This window comes from Leucopleurus acutus, assembly GCF_964270905.1.
Source record: "Leucopleurus acutus genome assembly, chromosome: 10".
In the NCBI taxonomy this organism is placed as follows: domain Eukaryota; kingdom Metazoa; phylum Chordata; class Mammalia; order Artiodactyla; family Delphinidae; genus Leucopleurus; species Leucopleurus acutus.
Window position 1 is genome coordinate 36,449,368 of NC_139153.1, and position 17,893 is coordinate 36,467,260.

General features: G+C 57.2%; 3 protein-coding genes across 6 annotated transcripts in view; all 3 read left to right on the plus strand.

The window, feature by feature from the left end:
• Positions 1-5,052, plus strand: part of LOC309967535 (store-operated calcium entry regulator STIMATE) — a gene marked incomplete at its 5' end in the record, with an annotated part of 55,633 nt that extends 50,581 nt beyond the window's left edge. Inside the window, 5 exons of one of the 4 annotated variants that reach the window (XM_082848246.1) lie at positions 27-137; positions 414-574; positions 1,193-1,400; positions 1,869-1,958; positions 2,541-3,491. In XM_082848246.1, the coding sequence (XP_082704372.1) occupies positions 27-137; positions 414-473 (171 nt within the window). In that variant the 3' untranslated portion in view covers positions 474-574; positions 1,193-1,400; positions 1,869-1,958; positions 2,541-3,491. Of the gene's footprint in view, positions 1-26; positions 796-1,192; positions 1,401-1,868; positions 1,959-2,540; positions 3,492-5,025 lie in introns of those variants that run through there. The other 3 variants (XM_082848248.1, XM_082848249.1, XM_082848247.1) reach the window with 3 other exon arrangements.
• A 307-nt stretch (positions 5,053-5,359) lies between these two features.
• Positions 5,360-6,443, plus strand: MUSTN1 (musculoskeletal, embryonic nuclear protein 1). Its single transcript, XM_082848250.1, has 3 exons — positions 5,360-5,400; positions 5,800-5,932; positions 6,140-6,443. Exons 1-3 carry the CDS (start codon positions 5,392-5,394, stop codon positions 6,244-6,246), a joined length of 249 nt encoding a protein of 82 aa, XP_082704376.1. The 5' UTR covers positions 5,360-5,391; the 3' UTR covers positions 6,247-6,443.
• Positions 6,444-8,835: 2,392 nt separating this feature from the next.
• ITIH4 (inter-alpha-trypsin inhibitor heavy chain 4) overlaps positions 8,836-17,893 on the plus strand; it is a 15,032-nt gene continuing 5,974 nt past the window's right edge. The window contains 13 exon segments of the mRNA XM_082848251.1: positions 8,836-8,970; positions 10,164-10,324; positions 12,335-12,439; positions 12,541-12,703; positions 12,833-12,943; positions 13,440-13,571; positions 14,338-14,454; positions 14,726-14,894; positions 14,991-15,116; positions 15,302-15,483; positions 15,579-15,764; positions 17,315-17,454; positions 17,690-17,850. Coding sequence (XP_082704377.1) covers positions 8,884-8,970; positions 10,164-10,324; positions 12,335-12,439; positions 12,541-12,703; positions 12,833-12,943; positions 13,440-13,571; positions 14,338-14,454; positions 14,726-14,894; positions 14,991-15,116; positions 15,302-15,483; positions 15,579-15,764; positions 17,315-17,454; positions 17,690-17,850 — 1,840 coding nt within the window. The 5' untranslated portion in view covers positions 8,836-8,883.

Genomic DNA, 17,893 nt, shown 5'->3' on the forward strand with positions numbered 1-17,893 from the left:
CAGGGCCACGCCTCTCCACCACTCAGATCCTGATCTCGGCCGATGACGAGATGGAGGAGTCCGATGTGGAGGAGGACCTCCGGAGACTGACCCCCCTGAAGTCCGCGAAGAAAAAGAAGCACCGCTTCGGGCTGCCTGTATGACGCATCCTCAAGCTGGGGTCGGGTCGGGGCCCGGCCAGCCGCCAGTTGGCCAAGGGTCACTCCGCTGCGTCTTCCCTCCCCTCCCCTCCTCTCTCTGCCCCTCTTCTACCTCCACTCCTCCCACGGTCTCTGCCCACTCCTAGACTACTGTGACCCGAGGGAGGGAGGCCGCTGGCCCGGCGTGGCAGCTGGAGGTCCCCACTCAGTTGCACTACAAACACTGACCAAATATGCAAGCGAGGCATTTTGTTTGTGTGTTGTCGTCCCAAGCGGTGTTGTGAGGGACCCAGAAGCCCTGTCCTGCGTCTGGCCGGGTGGCCTCGAGGATGAGAACTCACGTGCACACAGACCGTGGGTGGAGCCTTTCGCCAAGGCTCGGGGGAATGTGAAGACGTAACACGTTTGGGGGCTAAAAGTTACACATTGACCAGGTTGGAACCGCAACGCTTTCTTACTCGAAATGGCTTTTGTAACTATTGATTTCTATAGCTGGTTTTATGAGCTGTCACAGTGTTAATGTTTTTTGAGTATATGTTTATTTCCTATGGGACTCATGGGCAAAACATAGATTTTTAAGTCTTCCGTATACTGTTAACTTTTATATTTTTAAGTTATATTTTCATACTATTGTATTTAAAAACTCTTTTTAATCCCCAAAGAAATGGGTTTGTTTGCCTTTCGTGGGTTGTGAACTGGTGGGTGGAAAAAGTCGGGAATTTTTTATTTGGAATATTGTTAGGTAACCTGTGATCAGATGAGGTAAATGATTCCGGTAGGAAGGGAGGTGGGCCCTCATCTGAAATCAGCAAACCCGGTGGTTCTGCAAAGGTCAGGCCTGAGCAGGAGGTGGCCAGTCCAAATGTGGATCCAGGGCCCTGTGAGGGTGGAATAGGAAGGGCTCTGCCCAGGGCCCACCAGCTCCTTGGCACTTCTGCCGGCAGGTTAGAGGTCTTACTGAAACATGCTGGAAAAAGAAGCGTAAGAGGATTTTGTGTCCAGAGAAATTGAGACTCTGAGGCCACTCCTGTTTGTTCCCTGCCTCTCTTCAGAGCCTCCAGATCTGAAGTTTAAAACACAGTCTTGGCCTCCCCGCCTCCCATGGTGCAGCCTTCAGAACCAGGCTCTGGACCCAGCTCTGGGAACTTCCTCTCAGGCTACGCCTTGCCTGTCAGCTTAGTGTTGTCGACTCATCTTCTAGAGAACGCCTGTCTGACCAAGTGATCCTGTTTTTCACATCCTCCAGAGCAGCGGGTGGAGGTGAGCGAGCTTGCTCTCTGCGTCCACAGGCAGGACGAGGTGTTTCAAAGCTTGTAGCCCCCACTCCCCAGCATGGGCATAGGCCCCGTGTCTTTGGGAGTCTGCTGCCCAGCAGTGGAATGGGCAGACCCAGGCACTTGCCCTGCTGTGGGAGTAGCAGCCCAGTGTTTTGTCCCAGCCCAGAGGCAGTCATGGAAGTTTAGGAATAGAGAACCGCGTGGCTAAGGTGCGAGCTGGAAGTGAGATCAGTGCAGGGAGGCCACACCACCCAGAACCTTCTTTTTAGGTTCCTACCTAAAAACCTACATAAAAACGTGTCACTCAAACAGATTGTGTCTGAATTGTGGCATGTGAGCCACGCTGTTAAACCAGGCATCCTGGGCCTGTCCTCTGCCTCCCACGGTCTCACCTGTGTGGGTCATGGAGGGACAAGCCTTGCGGAGGCCTTCTCAGCCTGTCGTCCTGTAGGAGTCCAGAGGGCCAGAGGAGCTGGGACCTGAATTGCAGTGGGCGGCGACTCTGTTATGCTGGGCACCTGCAGCTGGAGAGGAGAGCAGGGTGAGATCGGAGCCCAGCTCCACTCCCCCTTAGCTTTGCTCTCATTTTATGCTCCTCCCCCCTCCCACCCTCCGCTGTGTTAGTGGGGGGCTCCCCACTGGGAAGACCAGGACTGACATCGGTCCTGGTAGGTGGCAGGCATCGCTGACTTGCCTTACTCTGTCCTCCTGTTTTGTCTTGGTTTGAATAACCTTTGGCCACAGCTGTTTTCTGCACCTCCCTGAGCCCAGAATCTGAGCTTCACTTTCAGTCTTGAGCTCCTCATGTTTCCAAACCAGGGACGAGGGTGGGGAAGCCACAGGTGTGAAGGATGGAAACTGGGTTATACAGACCCCAGATGATCTGCTCATCTCAAGGCTCATCCCAGCGCCTGCTGGGCAGTGGGTTTGGGGGACAAAGAGGTAGCGAGCGAGCAGTGGTTTCTCCCTGTATCCTGGTTTTGAAAGGGCTTTAGTCTCTGAGCGTCAGTTGTATAGCTGGCTAACTAGGACATGGACGTCTAACAGGGAGTCTGATCGTACAGGGCCTTGTCAGCGTGCGGGCCTAAACGGCGTGGCCTGACGTGTTTGGCCTCATCCCTAGGATAAGCTTCCTCACCACCTGCTCCAAGGTGCCTTATGAGGTGCAGCTCTTCACCTGCCACACGGCAAGCATCATTGTGCTTGAGAAACCACGGAACACCAACTGTGTATTGTGCGCCATCCGTCTGATTTGTCCAAATCTGGACCTCAGCCAAGCCACCCATAATGGAAACTTGTAAGTCAAGGCCATGAACAAGTTTATTGTAACTGAGAGAAATAACCCGATGAGGTAGAACTGTCATATCCGAATGGAAGAGATCGTTCTTGCCCATTCTTCCTTTCACTGACAGTGGGTTGTTGACAATGGCAAGGAGGGATGTTGGTGAGATCCCAGGCAGTGGCTTCTTGGTCTGCTCAGCCCAAAGACCTGCCACGTGAAGGCCTGTCAATTAGCCTTCGGGCACACTGGTGGCCTCCTGCCTCAAGCTTTAACCTATGCCTCTTCCTGACAACAAGGAGTCATGGGTTAGGTTGACCTGTCATGCCTTTAAAGGGGAAATATATAAAGGCTCAAATTCAGGTTATTTCTTCCCCTCTTCAGTGTGGGCCTGGAGCCTGTAGCCCAGAGTCCCCATCTGAAGGCTGCCCCAGGAGCCTGGAAGGAGCAGCAGCTGTCAGCAGCTCTCTCTGCCCTCCGGACTGCAATTCACTGGCCTTTTTGCAGCCAAGCAAATGCAGACGGCTCTGGGAACTTGCCGTCAGCCAGAGCAGCCACCTTGTAGGGGGCAGGGCTAGCCTTTAGAAGTTTCACACGTTTCCAACTAGGAGTGGAGAGCTCTGTGTTTTACCCTGTGAAACATTGGCAGCTCTGAAGGGCTTCGCTCTTGGGGAGGGGCCTTGAGCTCCTGAGTGGGTGGGTGGGTTGGTTTAATTTGATTTCTCTTTTCATGAAGTTTATTAGAAGTCAGACCTACGTAAGCAAACCATGACCGACTTCCACTGCCCTCCCAGCACGGGTGGTTAAATCTGTGGTGTTACGATTCACAGAAACACATTTTTGAAATGAAAGGGAAGACGATGTACTTAACATTGTAAAGTGGTTTACAATAAAGTTTGACATCTTATTACAGTTTTTTAAAAAAAGAAACCATCACTTTTGTGGTTGTTGGTTGTGTGTTCTGTGAAGTTGAAACAGCTTAGTAGGGGTCAAGAAAATGTCCCCAGTGAGTTAGAAGGTTCTCCCCAGAAAATAGAGTGAGAATGAATCTGACATCTCCTTATGGCAGATGTGGAAGCCAAAACCTGCCAAGGGGAAAAAAACCAAACATACTCTTGCCATTTCCACTTCCCTGTTAATGCGAGTAAAAGCTACTCTGCCTGCCCCCCGCCCCCCGAGGAGCGAAGGGTGCCGGAGAGATGGAGTGTGAGGAGTGAACATCCCACATCCTTGTTCCTGAGGCCACGAGGCTGGAAGGCAGGTGCCCCCCCGGGCAGAGCTGGCTGTGGGGGCCAAGCTGAAGCGCTGGGAGCCAGCAGCAGTGCCCTCACAGGCCAGGCCTGCCCTCAGTGCCTCTTGGCCCCTGTTTGGAGCCCTGGGTCTGTGCCCGTCCAGAGGCATTCCTCATGTCAGCACTCGTCTCAGATGGAGCCTGGCAGGGCTCGCATTGGCCTCCTGGGGCCAGGACCAGGCAGGGGGTATCGGGGTGGGTTGAGGTCTGACAGCAGCAGAGCGGTGTTCCAGACAGCCAGACATCAGTGCCTGGCTGGGTTTTGTCTGCCCGGAGCCTTCAAGGATAAAAATACTCTCCATCACAAACTGACAAGGAGCTTGGGCATGTCTCATCCAATGGGGCAGACCCTGACCTCCTACCCACATCCACTCCTACCCTCACCTCAGGCCTGGAGTCCTTCCCTGTGCCCCGGGGGTCTTCCCTTCAGGGCTGGGGTGTTAGGAACTAGCAGAGGAGAGCTAAGTGACCTTCAGGGAGCCTGTGCCTCTGTCCATGCCTTGAGTGGGCTTCACTCTTGCCCACCCTCTCACAACCTAAATGTCCTTGGGCCAGGTGCCCTTCGGTGACCTCGTCTCAGTCAGAGGCTCTGTGCTGTTTCCTGCCTTCTCCTCACCGGTCCCCTTACCACAAAGCATGGTTTCCTCCCGGCCCTTCCTGGGTGCTTTGCTCCCTCCTTCATCCTGTTGCTAAACTTGCACTGGGAGCTGGACAGAGGGCAGGGGCGTCAGCAAAAATGCAGATGGAGCAGCTCCCAGGCTTCCCTTGGCAGCAGCTTCTGTACCTGTGAGCCAGGGGTAGCCCCCATGATCTGAGTCCACTGTGAAAGCCCAGCGAGCTGGGTGTGAGCACATGCTCCCCAGCGGCACATGCAGGAAGCCGTCCGCCCTGCTGCCATGTGGGTTTGGGAAGTCTCTTTCCTCTGGAATCCAGAGAAGGGGTAGGAGAGAGAAAAAAACAAGCTCAGAGCTGTCCACCCTGGCTCAGGGCCCTCTCTTTCCTCCGGGACACCCCCCACGCTGGGATGGACTATCGCAGATGGACAGCTCGGAGTGCCACACGCACGTTACAGGACCTACGTTCATAAACGCGAGTCTCTGCCAGGCCCAGCACCTCCCACCTGCCAGAGAGCAGCTGTCCTCAAGGGTACGGGGTCTCCCCAGCTGTCTGCTTTCACCAGGACTGCAGCCCCCCAGGCAGCAGTGCTCAGCAAGCCCCCATCATCTCCAAGAATAAACTCTGAAGCCAGCGGCTGTGTGGATCTGAATCATCAGGGAGCTGTCAGAGGCGGGGGAGTGACTTCCCGGGACAGGCAAGCCAACTATATAAGCCCCAGAGGGCTGGGCGCTGCTCAGATCTCTTTCACAGCCACTGCCTTCCAGGGAGCAGTTCCCCATACGCACCATGTCCCAGGTAGGAGGGCCCAGCACAGGCCCTGCTCGTGCCAGGGGGTGGGGGTGGAGGGTGGACGCTGTCATCTTTAGCAGCTGTGTCTTGAGCTGAGCTCTGGGCATAAACACAGGAGGCTCTGCCTCCCCTGGAAGACCGGGGCTCAGGGAAGACGGGCACACAGATGGTGTGAGGCTACAACAGCCATAGCCCCGGAGCTCCCAGTTTGTGGGAAGAGGGCAGAGACTTGGGGTATGGGGCTGTGAAGTATAGTCAGAAAGGCTTCCTGGAAGAGGAGTGAGGCCTTGAATTGGCTTGAGTTAAGTGAGCAGGGAAGAGGGGTCTAGGCCAAGGCACAGTGCTGGGAAAGGGCTCTCAGCCTCGAGGCCTCGGGTTGTAAGATGAGGCTCTGGGCTCTCCAAGGCTGACACTCAGGAAGCCCCCATCAAGAAGAAACGCCCCCCTGTGAAGGAGGAGGACCTGAAGGGGGCCCGAGGGAAGCTGACCAAGAACCAGGAGATCAAGTCCAAGACCTACCAGGTTATGCAGGAGTGTGGTGAGTGTTCTTGGGACAGTGGGCTCCAAGGGCGCAGATGTGTGTCAATAGGAGGGAGGATGGGGTTGGGGGGGAGGTCCCATGAGTCCTTTTTCTAAGAGTTCAGAGCTTGTGAGCTCAGCAGGGTGCTCCCCACAAAAGGGGCCTTTCCTCCCTAGGAAGCCAGGCTGTGCCCCTGACTACACCTCCTCCCCATCCTCCCCACAGAGCAAGCTGGTTCTGCCGCCCCATCGGTGTTCAGCCTCGCCCGGACTGGCACCGAGACTGTTTTTGAGAAGCCCAAAGCCGGACCCGCCAAGAGTGTCTTTGGCTGAGAAGTGCGCACCACGCCCCTCACCGTCAGCAACACCTAGACACAGGAGCCTTTCCCAAGAACTCTTTTTTTATGCCAGAGCATAGCTTCTCACCCGCGGCCTCTGGGATTGGCACCCTCCCCAACAGCCCTGGCCCCTGAGCCCAGGGACTCTGCACCAGCACCTGGGCAACACCAATAAAGAGGATGCCCAAGTGGCCCCAGCATTTGGAGGGTGTTGGTTGGTCACTGGCCATGGCCACTAAATGCAGGGGAGGGGTGGGCAACGTAGGTGTGGGGCATGTTCTGTACACTTCTCAGCCTTTGGGATGGCCCTAGAGGATAATGCAGGTGCCATTATGGCCACTGCCACGTACTAGAAAGAACCTTGGGTGTGGAGACCTGGAGCTGATCTGTGTGACTTCAGACTGTCTCTCCTCCTTTTCTGAGCCTGTTTCCCCTTGTATGAGGCAAGGGAGCCTATTGCGCAAAACAGGCCATAGTCACACTGCTCAGAGTGAAGCAGGTGGGGGCCTGGGGCTCACCCTTCCCTTGGTTTTCACAGAAGCCATCGAGATGTCTCCAAGGACCCCAAGGCTCTGAGGGACTCAGGATCCTCAAAGCGCCCCCCCCCCCGGCCCCGCCTTGTTCATATTGCCTCCCTGCCAGCTCGCATCCCCTCAAAGACAAAGCCAGGTGGAGGCTCCTCTCTGGCCAGTGGCAGTCTGCTTCCTGAGCTACTGTCCCCTCTCCCAAACAGGGTAAGCCTCCCCCTTGCCACTCCCACAGCTCTGCCTGAGGCATGGAGCACCAGGTTCTCAGCTCATGTGCGATTCTTCCCGCTTCAGGCCTCAGTGTCTCTGTGCTCATGGACCTGTCAGACTCAGGGGACTGCAGAGGCCTGTCCAGCTGTGACAGCAAGACCACAGACAGTCCAGAGATGGACTGGCAGGGTCTGGGCTTACAGTGCCTGGCTCGGGGCCAGTGCCTACAGGGAAGTCCCGCCTGTCCCCTGGGCAGGTGGAGCGGGCTGCACAGAGCCTTTCCCACATTCCTGGCCGGCCCGGCCTCCTTATATAGCTGTTTCCAGGCTGGGTCCATGCTCTGTGCCCCAAGGGAGCAGACCTTCTGTGGCGACCAGGCCTGGGCCTGCTCGCTGGGTTCCTGGGGAGGCTCTTTCCCCAGATTGCTGAACGGGTATGTCTTCCCGAGTAATCCCAATCACATCCATAGTCAAAGGGAGAGCTGTATAGATGCGCCCAGAGGTGAGGCCTCTGGCTAAGTCATGCTAAGGAAGGGGAATATTTACTTGTAGCCACAGACCCAGCTTCCTTCCCTTGGGGCAGATGCTACTGGCGTTGACCGAGGCAGGGCTAATGGAGGAGCCCCCTTCCCGGCCCTTGCAAGCCTGTCACTGCCCCAGGGTCCCAAGTAGGCCCTGAAGATGGTACCCTTCCCCAGTTCCCCCCCCGGGATAGTGTCACTGAGTCCTCCTTCCCCGACCAAGGGTCTGGCACCTGGCCACTTTCCTGAAGCCTCTTTATCCCATCTGTGGCCCCAGACTCAGGAGCCAAGCTTTCCCAGAGCCACAGGGACATAAGCACCAGCTGCATCCAGATCCCCTAGTATTTATTCGCTTTATTGCTACTTGTTATGAAAGCAGTCTTTCAACTTTATTAAAGGAAAATTGAAAAAACATCATCTGTAATCCTACCCCAGGCCCTCCAGCCACCTCCTGTGGTCTGAGCCCATCACACCGGCACTGCCTTGGCGTGCTGACAGATCAGCGTTCTGCCGTTTCTCACTCCAGGCGTGACTCACGGGCTCCCTTGACACGGCTGACCTCCATGTAGGCCACCTGAACATCGTCCCCTTCAGGAGCTCTGTGCTCTCTCTGTTCCATGCTTCCCTCAGGAGGTTCCCCAGAGCGGGACTTCTGGGCCACCACGTGTGGGCGTCTTTATGGCCCTCGGTTTGTATTGCCAAGTGCAGATCTTGTTTCAGAGGCCTTGCTGGAGTTGCACCAAGAGTCCTGGCTAGAATAATGGGGCCCAAACAGCATCCTGAGGCCCCAGCAGAGAGAAGGGGGGCTCCTTGACCTAGCCTCTCTCATCCCAGAAATAAGGTGTATCCATCCTGCCTTGGCCCCAGCAGATCTTGCCCCACTCAGGCACCCCAAGGGCTGCTTGGTGCATTTGGGGTCCCACTGCCCAGTCACACTGACCTGACTTCCAGGCCCCTGCCTCCTGCAAACCACCCTCTGGCCCTCTTTCCAACCACGCCTGTGCTTCTCCCAGGCTGGGCTTATGGAGAGCAGGCCAGTTCACTGCTATGTCCTCCAGTCCTAGGGAGCCTGTCGGCGAGATGAGCCGTGCAAGGGGTGGTGGTGGTTTGGTCGGATTCTGGACCATTCAGAAGGGGCGCGCCAGCACCTAACTCCCACCTGAGCCTGCTCCTGCTCAGTACACGTTCCCATCCCCAGCCAAGGTCCACAGGACATTCGCAGTTCGCCTGCTTATCTGAGGCCACTGCAGTGTTTGGCTTGCAGATCCCAATTTCCCAGAACCTGCCCCCACGGGGGCGGGGCAGCGAGCAAGTTACAAATTCATCCGCGCTTCCTCTCAAGTTCAGAAGCGGCCTGCCAGGCACCAGAGCCAAAATGAAGACCCCAGCCCCTGGCCGCGCCTGCGGCGTCGTGCTGGCCCTGCTCTCGCTGGCCACCCTCCAGACCCTCAGGGCCCAAAAGGTAGCGGGTGTCCACGGGTTCCTGTGTGTGTGCACCTGAGCGTGAGTGGGACAAGTGGGTGAAGGGGAGGAGAGCCTCGGTGTGTGCAAGTGAGCACGGGTCAGTGTGTGTGCAGAGAAGTCGTGCTGCCCATCCACCAGGCACCACCCTGAGGGCTCTATGGAGAGTCCCCCATTTACAAGTAGGGGTGATCCCGGTATCCCCAGTTCACGGGGAGGAAGTGCAGCCTAACAAGTTGCCCTGGAGGGCGGCAGTGGGTGGGGCGGGTAAGAATGGGCCTCAGGGGCCCAGCTTACGCCTCCTGGCTGCGTGACCTCTCGGAAGTCATGGATGCTTTCCGTGTCTCTTTTTCCTCATCTGTAAAACAAGGTAATAATAGAACTATTTAGAAGTTTGTGGTGAAGAGGAAACCTGTAGTGTTGTAAAATGCTGAGTACGGTGTCTGGCATGGAGCAGACACTCACGTGTAGACAAGCCACACGGCCCGCCGCGCACCTCTGTGCTAAGCACACGTGCGCCACATGGCAGGCAGGCGAGAGGTGTGTAGGCTCTGCCTGTTTGCACATGCCCTTCCTTGGAGACCGCAGACCTCGAGCGAAACACATGCCTGGGGGAGTGCCCTGTGGACAGGGCAACAGGAGAGGCCCGATGCTGCAGGGAAAAGGGGGCAAAGCAGAAGATGCCCAGCCTCAGAGATGGACCCTCCAGTTCTCCCAGCTCCTGCAGGCCCCTGGGGGGAGGCTGGCAGGGGCTGTTTTCTCCAGTCACAGGACTTGCTCACTGCCCTTTCACTGGGCAGAGCTAAGATGGCATGGAAGCTTCCTGACCTCACAGGAGCCTCTGCCACTCACCTCTGCCCCAAGGATAAGTAAGTTCCTCCCAGACACAGTGGGGCTCAGGCTCCACCCCCCACCCCTTGTCTGCTTGTTCTCCGAGGGGCACTGTGGCCCCCACTGAACAAGACAGACTGATCCCTGCCCCGTGGCACTGTAGGATGGGGAATGAAGCACACAGCTGCCTCTGATCTGAGATGAAAGTCCACAAATGAAATGCTTCATGGAATTTTGCCTGAGGCTTGATCAGTGTCTCGCTTGGGGTTGGGGGCCAGGGCTTGGTCTGGGACCAAGGTCAAGGCCCACTCTTGAAGAACATTGAACAGTCCTACCCTTTCCTTTCCTCCTCCACTGGTCCAGAATGACATCGACATCTACAGCCTCACTGTAGACTCCAGGGTCTCATCCCGATTTGCCCACACAGTCGTCACCAGCCGGGTGGTCAACAAGGCCAGTACTTTGCAGGAGGTCACCTTCCAGATGGAGCTGCCCAAGAAAGCCTTTATCACCAACTTCTCCATGTAGGTGCCTCCTGCTCTCCTCCTCGTCCCCCCTCCCCAATCCAGCACTGTGACACCATGGTCCCTGTGCCAGATCAGGAAGAGAGGGCATCCTCCTGATGTGAGATGTGCCAGGATATATGCCTGAGGTGTGTGTGCTCCACCTGCAGGCAATACAGGGCGCAGAGGCTTTAGCCAGGAACTTCATTCATTCTCAGAGACGTGTCCCTCCCTCCGTCCCTCCCTCCCTCTCTCCTTCCCTCCCTGTATCCCTTCCTCCCTCCCTTCCTCCATCCATCCTGCTGTGCCTTCATCCCTCCCTCCGTTGGTCCCTCCCACCATCCATCTCTCCATCTGTTCATCCATTTTCCCTGAGTGCTGCCCAGGTGGCACATGGAGAACCACGGTATCTTTGTGTCTTTGCCTTTGAGAAGTACAGACTTAGGGCATCCTGAGGCCAAGCCCAGGCAGAAGGGAGTCACCAAAAGGCAGATTCCAGCTCAGAATACAGAAAACTTCCTAACCCCTGGGCTGCCCCACAATGAAGCAGTGCCTCAAGGAGGGGGACCACCTCCTTGTCACAGAAGTTCTAAGCCAGGCTCATCCCCCCACACCTCCAACTGGGATACTACAGAGGGTGGTTCTGCTCTGGGTCAGAAGCTGCATTGGGAGGCCCCTGGGGTTTCTGTGGACTCTGTAAGCAGGTGATGATCCTTACGTTGTCTCTACTGTCCTCCCCCACCCTTCCCGACCGGGTTTTGCAATGTTTACTAAATGCAAGAGAACTCTGTCCCTGGCCCCGCAGGAGAGGCAGTGATTGAGGACAGGCCAGAGAGAGGCTGATCCCAGAAACTCAGGGAGGGCGATGGGTGAGGCAGAGAGCGAGCATCTCAGGTGGAGTCCCCAGTGCACCCTGGGACCCCTGAAAACCTGCAGTGGGGGTCTGGTCCCTATGGTTGGCTCCTCATCTCTCTGCCCGCACCCCCTCCAGCAGCCCTTGATTTCCTCACCCTGGAGCCAGGCCTGTGCTGCCCAACTTCACAGGCTGCACCCCGCCCCCCATGTGGGTGCCACGGCCAGCAAGTTACGAGGTTTCAGGCCCATCGCATCTTCTGAGGGCCCTGGACTTGCACCCCTCTCTGGGCCCAGCTCTTGTTGCTGCATGAGATAGGGAAGCAGGGGGCAGGGTGCCCTGCTCTGGGATCCCAAATTGGACATCTGGGAGGAGAAGCCCTGCAGCCCAGCAGCAGCCCAATCCCTAGCCCAGAGTTAAATTTGACCAGGGAGGTCAGGAGGGTGTGGAGGAAGGACACTTGGTCCTGAGGTCCTGGCTGCCCCCCCTCCCCCCCGTACACTCTCACCCTCTCACACCACCCCCAGACAGAGCAGGCTTATGTTTGCCTGCCAGTTCACTCTCAGTCCCCAGAAACAGCCACCAGGATTGTCTGCACACCCCAAGGAGCCCTGTCCACCAGTTGTCCAAAACTTCCTTCCCCAGAGGCCAGCCTCTCTGCAGAGTGGCCTGTCCAGTGTTGGAAGAGGGGGCAGCCATGGGGGAGAGGGGTCAGAGCCTTCAGTCCTGTGTCTCCACTGGCCTGGGAGCCGGCATCTCCCTCCTGCTGAGTCTGCCCCACGGGGCTGAGTGAACTGTGGCTCAGAGATCTCGCTGGTGGCTGACCAGTTCCTCTGAGAACAGTCTGTGGGATGGAAGGGGCAACTGGGACGTGGAGCCCAACAGGAAGGGAGAAGAGAGGCCGGGACCTGCCTCCCCTGCAGCCTTCATCCCAGTTGTTTAGTAAAAGGCATGTTTGCCGACACAGTGCACGTCTCAGGGTAGATGGAGGCCTGCAGAGCCCCCATTGACACCGGGCCCCGCACAGAGTCGTGTCCACAGTAGGTGCATAATAAACGGGTGGGCTCAGGTAAAGATGGGAGTCAGTGTGTCAAGAGGCACGTGAAGTCCCGGAGGAGGCAGGATTGCAGGGAGCCTCCCCCACCGGGCTCTCAACAACTCCCTCCCTCCTGCCCCAGGATCATTGATGGTGTGACCTACCCCGGTAACATCAAGGAGAAGGCTGCAGCCCAGGAGCAGTACAGCGCGGCTGTGGAGAGGGGAGAGAGCGCCGGCCTCGTCAAGTGAGCCCGACGGGGTGGGGAGGACCCTGTGGGGGTGGGGGCTGCCCCTGCCTTCAGCCACCCCTGGTCTGAGGGGCAGACCTGATGCCCTCTTCCCCCAGGGCCACTGGGAGAAAGACAGAGCAGTTCCAGGTGTCAGTCAGTGTGGCGCCCGCTGCCAAGATCACCTTCGAGCTGGTGTATGAGGAGCTCCTGGTGCGGCATCTGGGAGCGTACGAGCTGCTGCTGAAAGTCCAGCCCCAGCAGCTGGTCAAGCACCTGCAGGTACCTGGTGCCGCCTCCTCTTAGAAGCCCTCCTCACTCTCCTGAGGGCGGCCCCTGCTTCCCCTTCTGCCTCCTGTGGAGGCCAGCCCTGTCCCCCAGTAGACCCAGTAACCCACTTCTTGCCTCTAGATGGACATTTACATCTTTGAGCCTCAGGGTATCAGCTTTCTGGAGACAGAGAGCACCTTCATGACCAATGAACTGGCAGAGGCCCTCACCACCACACAGAACAAGACCAAGGTGGGCCTGCTATGGTCTGCGGGTGAGAGTTCCCAGGGGCCTGTCTTCAGGCTGGCTCTATGGGCCTGGGTTTCCAGAGAGTGGGACCATTGGGCAGAATCTCTGCGCTAAAGGGACTTGTGAGGTTCCTGTGTCCATGCTGTCATTTGGCAGATGGAGAGGGCAAGACCTAGGGAAGGATGGTGGGTGCTGGTTTGAACCCTGAAATCGGGAGAGACGACTGATGTCAGGGTCCCAGGACCAGGTAGGGAGGAGGAGCTGACTGGACGCACACATCCTGAGCCCAGCCTCTGCTTGCACAGATCTAGGAGCAGGGGATTCACTTGTACCCACTCCCCTACAGGGAGGCAGTCTATCTGATAGCTCAGCTGGAGAGAAAGTTCTCTGGAATTTGACCCAAGGCTGCCTCCTGGAATTCTCTCTTCAGATGGGGGTGAGGGGTGTTGTTGACATGGCCTTGCTGCTCCTCCCAACTTCAGCCTGGTCATTTTTCCAGGCTCATGTCCGATTCAGGCCAACGCTGTCCCAGCAGCAAAAGTCTCCAGAGCAGCAGCAGGACACAGTCCTGGATGGCAACTTCGTCGTCCGCTATGATGTGGACCGGACTGTTTCCGGGGGTTCCATTCAGGTGTGTGGGCTTCAGAGAAGAGCTGAGCCACCAAAAAGTCCATCTACCCTCAAGGACCTGAGCCTGGGGGTTCTAAAAGAACAGACAAAATAACCACCCCTAGTTACCAGTGTGCACCAGGGGCAGCACAGACGGCAAACAGGCAGTTTAGTTGTGTTGTCCCTGAAACAGTTCCCTTTCGGAGGGAAGAAAGTTTGTCTCTGCTGAAGAACTGCCCTGCAGGGTTTCCCTGGTAGCCTTGGCTGCCAGGAGACTCACAGTTCACGTGTATGTTCAATTACAGTACCTTCTTTCACACAAGTTTCTGGCATCGTTGTGCTTCCCCTTTATTTTTGAACAAATCACTGTTTTCTCGCCCCTTTCGCAAACCACTGGGTCCAGGGGAGACCAACCCCTCGAGGATCCAGAAGAACATGCAGGAAGCCATAGATGGACCTTGTTTTTGGATTCTTCACTTTTTTGATGGATCTCAGGTTTATTATGTCTGAACCTTTTAGTATAAGCTGCCTCAGATACTAAAACAAGTAAGAGGTAAAGTAGGGGTAGAGTTCTGGTGGGCTGTGCATGAGCAGGGAAGCCCGCAAGGGAGGGGCTGGACTAAACCCTAAAGTATGGCAAGGATTTGGGGAGGTTAATGGTGGGACGGGGATGGAGGGGGATGGAATGAAGAGAGCAGAGGAACCCCAGGACTGGGGATGAGGAGGCTGGTTAGGGGCAGGGCAGGGCTGCAGCTCTTACACCTGGGTGTGTCTCACTCTGGTCACAGATCGAGAATGGCTACTTTGTGCACTACTTTGCCCCTGAGCACCTGGCCACGATACCCAAGAACGTGATCTTTGTCATTGACAAGAGCGGCTCCATGAGCGGCAGGAAAATCCAGCAGGTGGGTCCCATGGGCCAGGCGGGGTCCTGAAAACTCACAGATGTCCCACACCCTCAGCTCTGGTCGAACAGGCAGACCTGCCCTCCTCCATCTTCCTAGGTAGGGGGCTCCCATGGATCGAGGTTGGTCAGAGTTTGGGGCAGGTCCTACCGCTAGAGCATTCACCATGTCCTCACTGCAGATGTGAGCCTGGGGGTGCAGCCCAAGGGCACATGAGCCCCCAGGGAGGCCCCACTGAGACACCCACCTTGTGTCCCCTTCCCCTGACCAGACCCGGGAAGCCCTCATCAAGATCCTGGGTGACCTCGGTCCCCGTGACCAGTTCAACCTCATCAGCTTCAGTGGGGAAGCAACCCCGTGGAAGCCACAGCTAGTGGCAGCCTCGGCTGAGAACGTGAATGAGGCCAAGAGCTACGCCACTGCCATCCAGGCCCAGGGAGGTGAGCGCCTCTGCAGCCTTGCATGCAACTTCCAGGGCACTGAGCCCAGCCTGGGGCACCCTGCTGGGAGCCACCCTAAGAGTGTGTGCCCCACAGGGACCAATATAAACGATGCGATACTGATGGCCGTGCAGCTGCTAGAGAGAGCCAACCGGGAGGAGCTGCTGCCCCCAGGAAGCGTCACCCTCATCATCCTCCTCACCGACGGCGACCCCACTGTGGGTGAGGCCCTGCCAGCAGCCCCAGGACGTGCTGCCCAGAGGGAGTAGCTGGGCTCTGGCCCGGCTTGCTGTGGGACCTGGGGCAGGGAGGGGGGATCTCTGAGGCCCCTCTGGCTCTGAGATTCCAGAAATATCTGTTGAGCAAATCACTGTTTTCTCACCCCTTTCCCAAACCACTGGGTCCAGGGGAAACCAACCCCTCAGAGATCCAGAAGAACGTTCAGGAAGCCATAGACGGCCAGCACAGCCTCTTCTGCCTGGGCTTCGGCTTCGACGTCAGCTACGCCTTCCTGGAGAAGCTGGCACTGGACAACGGTGGCCTGGCCCGGCGCATCTATGAGGACTCGGACTCCGCACTGCAGCTCCAGGTGCCCATGCGCCCCTGCTGGGCCACGTGAGCGAGGGATGGCACTGACAGGCGGGCAGACCCCAGCACGGCCCTCATGACACCCCCACCCTGCAGGACTTCTACCAAGAGGTGGCCAACCCACTGATGACATCGGTGGCCTTCGAGTACCCAAGCAACACCGTGGAGGCGGTCACACAGGACACCTTCCGGCTGTTCTTCAAGGGCTCCGAGTTGGTGGTGGCCGGGAAGCTCCGGGACCAGAGCCCTGATGTGTTCTCAGCCAAAGTCAGGGGGCAGCTGGTAGGTATGGCCAGCCATCCTGGAGGGGAAGGGCCGCTGGGGCAGGCAGTCAGCGGCTGGGTTCAAACCCCAGCCCTGCCAGGCTCCAGCCGGTTGACCTTGAGCAAGTTGCAGAGTGCCCTCTGCCACTTGCGGATGACGCATCCCCACTGTGTTGGCTCCTGGTAGAGGTTCAGTGAGATGATGTGATTTTCTGAGAGCACCTGTGTGGGGCCGGCATGCGGCAGTCACTCCATGGTCAGTCAGTGCTGCTGCTGCTGTTCCCAAGGGCACCAGGTGCTTGGCATCCCCTCCTGTCCTCACACCAGCCCTCTGAGGTTACAGTCAGGCAGGGAGGGCTGCTCCCATTTCACAGCTGAGCAGCCTGACATCCAGGCAGAGCAGGCGGTTTGCCCTGGGCCCCACTGCAGCCAGGTCAAGAACCCAGCTCACCGTGTGGCGTCCTGTCCTCGCCCAGCCTTCCCTGCCTCTGTGCCATGGGAGGCCCTCTCATTCCACAAAGAGAAACACAGCACTTCTCTAGGCCCTGGGGATACTGCCCTCACGGGAGAGACAGCATGGGTAAATTGTCACACAAACAAGGAGCTACAGGCTGGAGAAATTCGGGGATCAGGGAGGGCTTCCCAGAGGAGGCTCAGCTAAGACTGAGAGGTGAGTAGAGGGTGGCAGAGGCCAGATGGTGGAGGGATGGAGGAATGTTCCAGGCTTGCATGGCAGGCAGGCAGCACGTGTGGGGAGAATAGCGGGTGGGCTAGGCAAGCGGGCATGAGGGGCCCAGGGCCTCGTCTCAGGAGAAGTAGCCAAGTGTCATGATGGGCAGGGCATGCCCTGTGGCCAGCCTGCCCGGCTTCACTTCCAGCTCTGCCATCTCCCAGAGGTGAGACCCGGGGCAAGGCACTTAAGCTCCCTGTGCCTCAGTTTCCTGCTGTATACAAATGAAAGTAGGTCACCTCTCCCACACCTGGTAAAGCTGCAGTGGGGATTAAGGTCTCGCCTGGTATAAACACTCCATGTATGTTAGCTGCTGATATCCTGGAGGCCAGGGGTTCCCAAAGTGCAGAACCCAAGGTGACTTGGAGTAGTTTACAGACAAACATGCCTTTGTTTTAGTAGTTTAGTTATGCATTTATTTTAATGTGTTCTGAAAAATAACTCGAACCACAGACCTAAGATTTCACAGGTATTACTGCTCGGGTCAAGACCAAGAGTGTTAGTCTACTTAAAGTTCATTGGAGAAAAACCATCAAACAAATAGCTGTATGTGTGGAGAAGGCAAAATTCATGCAGCTCCTGGTTCTGCGCCTGCTGTGTAGCACCTGGGATAGTTTGCTCCCTTTTATCTCCACCTCCTTGTCATCCTTGGAGGCTCTGTGGCTGAGCCCCTCACACCCCTAAACACACTCCCTACCCTCCACTCTACTCAAAGGAAATGTGGCCTTGCAGCCAACGCTGCCCCTGCCAGGTTTCTCGTGGCATTGCTGGGCAGCGCCAGGCCAGGTGCAGACGTCACACCCTCACTGCTCCTGCCCTGGCTGGGCCCCTCTTTCTAGCACATGGCGAACATCACCTTTGTAACGGAGTCCCGCGTGGCAGAGCAGGAGGAGGCGTTCTGGAGCCCCAGATACATCTTCCACAGCTTCATGGAGAGACTGTGGGCGTACCTGACCATCCAGCAACTGCTGGAGCAAACGTGGGTGGACACACCCTCCAGGGCCCACTGGGGTGGCCACACACGGTCTCAGCACTTCCCCAGGCTCTTCACCGGTGGGGCAGGCACAGCTGGCGCTAGGCATGGAGACGGGGTGGCAGTATCGTGTCTGAGTTCCAGACCCCCAGTGAGAGCTCCCTAGAGGGGTCTGGAAGGGAGGGAGAGTCTGACTGGGCACCCCGGGGCCTGCTGAGCCACTGGTTTCCTCCGCCTGCAGAGTCTCCACGCTAGATGCTGAGAAGCAGGCTCTTGAGGCCCGAGCTCTGAACTTGTCGCTCAGCTACAGTTTTGTCACCCCGCTCACGTCCATGGTGATCACCAAACCCGAAGGTCAAGAGCAGTCTCAGGTTGCTGAGAAACCCGTGGAAAATGGTGGGTGTGGCAGCAGAGTTTTGACCCAGCATTTTCCCCAGCCCCTCCC